Genomic DNA, 6,321 nt, shown 5'->3' on the forward strand with positions numbered 1-6,321 from the left:
ACATCTAGTGTTGGTTTTGAACACAGGCAGGCAGAAGCCTAATATATAAAACACACAAGCAACAAGAACATAAAACAACAGTGTATGTGGTTGGAAAATGCATCAACAACTAATACAGACATGAAATCCCACCAGGATCAATTGGATTTAAATTGAAATCAGTACCTATAAAAAACAACTATGGAGATAAAAGTATAATATATATATATATATATATATATATACATATATATATATACACACACTGCTAAAATCTCCCACTTCTGTAAACATACATTTCAAACAGTATTAGAGAGTAAAATATAGAGAGTAATATTTATGTGTAAAAAGATGTCTTGCAGTATAATGCACTTCTAACAAACATTTTATTTGGTGTTGTTGAACAGTTTCTCCACATCAGTAACACAGATACAAGTTGTAAACAACTACAGTATGTAACAAAAAAAGCCAAAACACAAGGCACATCTTAGAGCCATAGAGCTACAGTACAGTTCTGTTACTGTATGTTCCACACAATATAACAGTTCAAGTAAACTGATTCTGACGTCTGGATTCAGAGGGAATTAGTATCATCAATATGCTCAGCAGCAAAATGTGATTTAGTTGGTCTTGTGTGAACAACATTCACAATGTCACTAGGTTTTTGTAGAGCCTCATAAGTCAATAAATATACATATCTATATAAAGCATCAATTTGTCACCTGATTTTCATAAAAGCAGATAAAAAACATAAAACTCAAAGTTTGGACACGTGGTGTTTTAGATAATTTCAGTGTTGAACACACTGAATTTATGGAATAATGTGCTTAGCAACAATATGGTAAAGACCACCAACCTGTTATTGTGTTGTATATTAAATGCTCTTGAATACTATAAGTGCAAGTTGTCTTTTCCACTAGCCTTGAACACCTTTATCTTCTACATTGGACATTTCGTGTTGCAAGCGTCCCCTGACTTGAAGATTCCGTAGACACTGACCAACGGGAACATGGATATGGCCCCAACCATGGAGCCCAACTGCACTACGGCGCCACACCACACAAGGGCACTGTGCCCCTCATCTCTCAGGATCACCCCTATGATGACTTTGACATAGGACAGCGACAGGACAAAAAGGATCCACGCCAGCACCTGCAGCCACAATTAAAATCAATAAAAAAAATGTGACACAATTTCTAACTCTGAATAATCAGTCAGTTTAACTGATAAAAAAAGTATATATTATATATATTTTTTTTTTATTTAAATGGGTTTTACTTTAATAGATAAGTATTCTAATTACAATCTACATAAGAAATAAGACAAAGCAAGTCTTACTATGGCTACAGTCCCAGATGCACTGTAGACCAGCAGGGGGCAGGGGCTCAGAGCAGCCATGGCCATGATGTAGGCACCAAATCCAGTCCCAAACACGGTCAAGCAGCCCATGAAGACGAGAGACCTGGGAACAAACACCGATTCACAGTCACAGGAGGGCATGCCACACAGCGGTCTTGTTCATGTTGCTGAATGAGGCATAAAACGTTCTCACCGGATGGGTATGAACATAGCGATGAAGCAGGCCACTGGGTTAGACACTGCCGCCATGGTGGCAGCTAGGTGGTAGGCCTTGTTCCCATAGGGCAGGCATGAGTAGGACTGCACTGACGGCAGCACTGCGTTGGTCAGAGCATTGACCCACGCCAGCACGACAAAGATGAACACCACTTCCTCACGGCTGTATGTTCCTCGGCCAAAAGCGCTTCTAGGTTCCCTCCTCACCTCCAGGGGACTGATCATTGGCTTCTGCTCTGGCGTCTGAGCATGCAGAGAAAGCCCTTGTTCGGTCTTATCGGTGCCTATGTGACCGCTGTAGTACAAGTCATTCTTCCTCTCCCGGGCCACGGCTGGGTGATGATTGAGCAGAACAAAGGCAGCTAGGCACACGATCATCATAGCACTGAGGAACATGAAGAAGACCTGGGTAGAGAATTTAGCTGGCTGGTAGACAGCTTTCAGGTCTGAACCATCACCCAGAGAGGAATTGTTCATTACGCTGTTGCCCCAATCAGCCGAGGTGCCATTCTGACACTGGACAACGCCGACGCCTTGGATCAGAGCCACCAGTGCAGGTACCAGCCCACTGAGGCCTTCACCGACAAAATATGTAGTGAGGTACTGAGGACGCAGCCGCATCATGAAGGGCAGGAAGGTAACAGAGGAGGTGCAGTCCACTACAGACAGCAGGAAGCTTAGCACCAGCAGGGCCACACTGTGCACAGAGCCCCCGACCGTCACAGTGTGCTTCCAGAAAAAGGCCAGCAGGAAAGTAGCGACGATCCCCAGCGCCACGATGCCGTAAACCACCGGCCGCTCGTCCAGCGTCCCCGGGCGGAAGCGATGCATCAGGGTGATGAAGAGGGGGCCGACGTTGGCCATCTGGATGAGGACCGTGAGGTAGGACGGCAGGTACCAGCCCTCCGGGATCTCTGGTACAACCAGGGGGAGTTCCACCCACATGCCGTTGATGGCGACCCAGGAGCCCATTCCAAACAGGCACGCCAGCACGTGGGTGAGCAACGACATGACGGAGCGGCAGAGGCAGTGCAAAATCTGGAAACAAGCACAAACAGGGGCCATGTGATTGTATGGGTTATCTGCTTCAAGCATTTAACTGCAGAAATATAATTTACTGGTTACAGTATCAACATACTTGTTACCAGCTAGCAATGCAGTAATGAGCACAGTATTTCAGCTAGTCCTCCATGCTGCTCTGTGATAGAACATATGTTTTGTCTACGCAGTTTGTGTCCATGTGACTGGGAACGACCTTCCTCGTCTGACCCTCACTCTGTTCCTCTCGACCTTTCACACACTGACACACTGCTTCCGTGAACAACAGCGAGACTGTGACACAATCACGCACAATAAAATATATGCATTGCAAACGTAAACAGGGAAGTGTTGCTTCCTATATTATGTCTATTAGCCTTGGGTTCCTGGAAGAACACCTCCATCCGGTAATCTTACTTCCCTCATATGCACTTCCTTGTACAGCAGGTGTTGTGTTCCATCTTACCTACTTTAGATCAAGAGGCTTCAGTATTCTCCTCTTTCCCTCCAAGATCCATTTACTTCATTGTGATCCCACTTTACCCCGTTACCGTTCCCTCCCGTTTCTCCTCCACACACGTCGCCCCCCCCCCCAACTGACTTTTCACTCACTCCGCTTCCGTGTTCCCATTAGAGGAGGGACAGCGTGTGATGTGCCTCCATGAGGTTGCGATCTCCTTACTCTACGCGAGCACGTGCTGCCTCTCGTTGGCAGGGAGTGAAAATGGGAGGGATTCATGGGAATGGTCCCTCCTCTACCGTTTCTATGACTCCCACCAGCCCACAGCGCTGAGCTCTCCACTCAGTGTTGCCAGACATGCAATATTTATGGTATTTATACGATAGGTTTGGGGTCTGTACGATCTACGATATCGTAGAGTTAATATACGATAGTTTTGACACTGCTGTTCGTCATGCCCTTCGTTTTGATTGACGCGCACGTCACCAGAAACTGCTTTTACGTGTAGCTGATTGGCTCATTCCCTCTGTCAATCACATCAGAGGCGCTGCTGATTGGTTGGACGACATGCTCGCATTTGTTTGCACGGTTGCACCGTTCATCTAGCATCGCGACAAGAGCGAAAAAAAGCAAACGAAGTTTATAACCAAAGCAAACTAGACATAACTAAACCTATGTTTGATTTCCGTAGGTTATGTGCACATAGAATATGTTTGGTTTTAAAGGCACTCATTTTTAAATTTATTTTTATTTTATTTAATATGATAGTTTAGGTCAAAATACGATCATTTTAAAGCGACAGTACTATATTTCTTTATTTCCCACCTGGCAACACTGTCTCCACTCTTCAACAAAGGCATGTCTCGTTTGTCAATCTTTCTTGAAAATGTTACTGTATGTCACCTGAATGGACCAGTCAGTCAGGATGAATGTAAGCAACGCGTCATGACATTGCAGTTTTCTTTTTAAACGAGTCTGAACAAACACTCACAACTAAGTACTGTAGAAACCCTTTTTGAACGTCCCAAATGACACAAATCTAATGCTTCTTCATATTTGAAGTGTTTATTTTAACAAATAAAGACCTTGACGGTTGTGGTTTTAAATTCAGTACTCAGACAGTCAAGAGTACCTGCAGTACAGTACTCTTAGTTGCCTAGAAGAACCACCTTCAGCTTCACTTCAGAGGAATGGCTGATCAATAGGGCACAGATTAATGACACTCATTTCAAGAAATGTTACATTAAGATGCTCCAGGGAAATTATTATTTTAAGTGAAATAAAATATTTAATCTACAAACACAATTCCCAAAGTATAGTATTTTGTAGCTACTTTTGGGAAGCAACAAGCTATTAGTTGCGTATAATATATGTTAGTCTGTGCTAAGTTCCTGTGAACTTCTTACTGTACAGTATGTCTCATGTTGAATTTGTGATCACATTACAGTGCATTTTCATATATACATCACCTAAAGTGACCAAGTGATTCAGGAAAGCTTTCACATGCATCTGTGATAACAGACAGTCAAAGCAGCTCCTGTTTCAAGGTCTGACAAACACAGCAGTGAGTACACCGCATAATGAGACAGACCACTGCAGAGCAGTGTGTTTTAAAATAACCACATTAAAAGCTGAGAAATAGTTTAGACACAATTAGGTTTGATTATACTTTTCTTGTCATAGTCTACGCAAGTGCAGAAACAACAAAAAACATATGCAGTTGCACAGTTTTTGTACAACTGATTACTGAGCTCTCTCAGACAGTGGTAAATTTGACAGATCATTTAAAATGCGTACCTGCTTAGGGGGGGAACCGGGGACTCGCCTGGTGAGAGGTGATCGCGGTGCGGATGGTTCCTCTGCTCAGATCGGCGTATTAGAACATCTGAGGTGGCCCTCAGATGTGTGCAGACTGTGCATGTGTGCTGAGAAGACCGCTTTGTACTGGATCCCTGGATTTGTGTCATGTGACTACGAAGGGCCGAGCCAGAGGTTCAACTCTGGGAAGCAAAGTTCTGAGGAGCAGCGGTGAGCAAAGGGATAGAAACAGGGTAACGTGAAGGAAAGAAAGAAGTGGGAAGATATTCAGGGCAAAAGAATAAGTATTAGTAACAGGAATGTGGCTAGTTAGTGAGGGCAGCTTAGTCAAGCAGAAGATGACTTTGGACAGCTTCAGTGTTTCCTGAGTGGGTGTTTAGTCAGGGTCAGTCCCGCTTTTGTTTAGCACAAATTCCAGCTCAAATGAATGACCCCTGTTGAGCGCTGACCTCACGGGATGGCATTTCACTTGAGAGCTCTGGCTGCAAGGGCTCTCTATGCTCACCATGTTTCCTTCCTGAAAACAGCATCAGTATTATTTCTGTAAAAGTAGAAAGCAAATTGTCTTTTGATACCGTAAGTAAGAGTGATATGACCCTCTGAATGTGAAATTAATAGACTACTTCTGCTGCCAAGTGTCACTTCAGATGTCTTGACGCATTTACACATACTATTTTACTGGATTATAAAAATAAAAATTGCTTGAGTTCATGTTTGAAAGTGAATACAACAGGTCTGCTCTTCATCAATCTCCTTCGTCTTCTCTGTCCTAAGGATGGATTTTCTCCAGGGGGAATCATTCAGTTTTTGTTTTATTAAACCCTACGTCTCCTTGCTCAGTACTTAACTCACCACCTGTGGCTGAGACCTAACACAGTTAGAAAGGATGGGTGTTAAGGAAAACATCACAGGACGCGATGATTCAAATCCACAGAGACATTACTGATTGTGTGACATTTGCTTTGCTAAACTAAAAATGATCATTTCATGTTAGTCGCCTGTTTGTGAGCTAAAGTGAAGCCTTTGCTGTCCAGTCACAGGGTGGTGTTGTTTGATGAACCCTCACGACTTGAGGGCAGACTATTTGTGTAGTAACTACAATACTCTGCTTTCTTTTTCCAAACCACTGGGGTTCGATGTTTAAACAAACGTGTCTGTGTTATTAGGACTGTGTGAGCCTGAGATGTTCACTTCATTAGAACTCAACAGGCCTGAACTGGTTATGCTCTGTTCACCTGACCTTTATCCTCATTGTGTTGTCAAAGTGGCTTGTGTCTTTGTACTTCAACAAAGTATTCCAGCGAATGAAATACAGCAACAAGGTCAGTAAGCAAACAGATAAAACACAAGCAAATTACAAGAACAATTTGACTCCACAAATAATAAATAATATAACATTGATTTGTATCTGTACATCAACAGGCGTCTTCTGAGTTAAATCTCAACACAGA

At 43.2% G+C, this 6,321-nt stretch overlaps 1 protein-coding gene across 6 annotated transcripts; it reads right to left on the reverse strand.

Annotated features, from left to right (window-relative positions):
• Positions 1–348: 348 nt before the first annotated feature.
• Positions 349–4,994, reverse strand: LOC114843616 (riboflavin transporter 2-like). Of its 6 annotated transcripts, none has more exons than XM_029130322.3 (5): positions 3,059–3,183; positions 2,693–2,854; positions 1,532–2,592; positions 1,318–1,441; positions 349–1,131 (listed from the first exon to the last, which is right to left on the reverse strand). In XM_029130322.3, the coding sequence occupies exons 3-5, from the start codon at positions 2,563–2,565 to the stop codon at positions 919–921; spliced, it is 1,371 nt and encodes a 456-aa protein (XP_028986155.1). In that variant the 5' UTR covers positions 2,566–2,592; positions 2,693–2,854; positions 3,059–3,183; the 3' UTR covers positions 349–918. The 6 variants fall into 6 exon arrangements, with proteins under 6 accessions (XP_028986155.1, XP_028986156.1, XP_028986154.1 ...); XM_029130323.2 differs by having other exon boundaries at positions 2,693–2,862; positions 3,059–3,178; XM_029130321.3 differs by lacking the exons at positions 2,693–2,854; positions 3,059–3,183 and adding an exon at positions 4,850–4,994.
• Between the last annotated feature and the right edge of the window lie 1,327 nt (positions 4,995–6,321).

This window comes from Betta splendens, chromosome 16 (assembly GCF_900634795.4).
Source record: "Betta splendens chromosome 16, fBetSpl5.4, whole genome shotgun sequence".
Classification (NCBI taxonomy): Eukaryota; Metazoa; Chordata; class Actinopteri; order Anabantiformes; family Osphronemidae; genus Betta; species Betta splendens.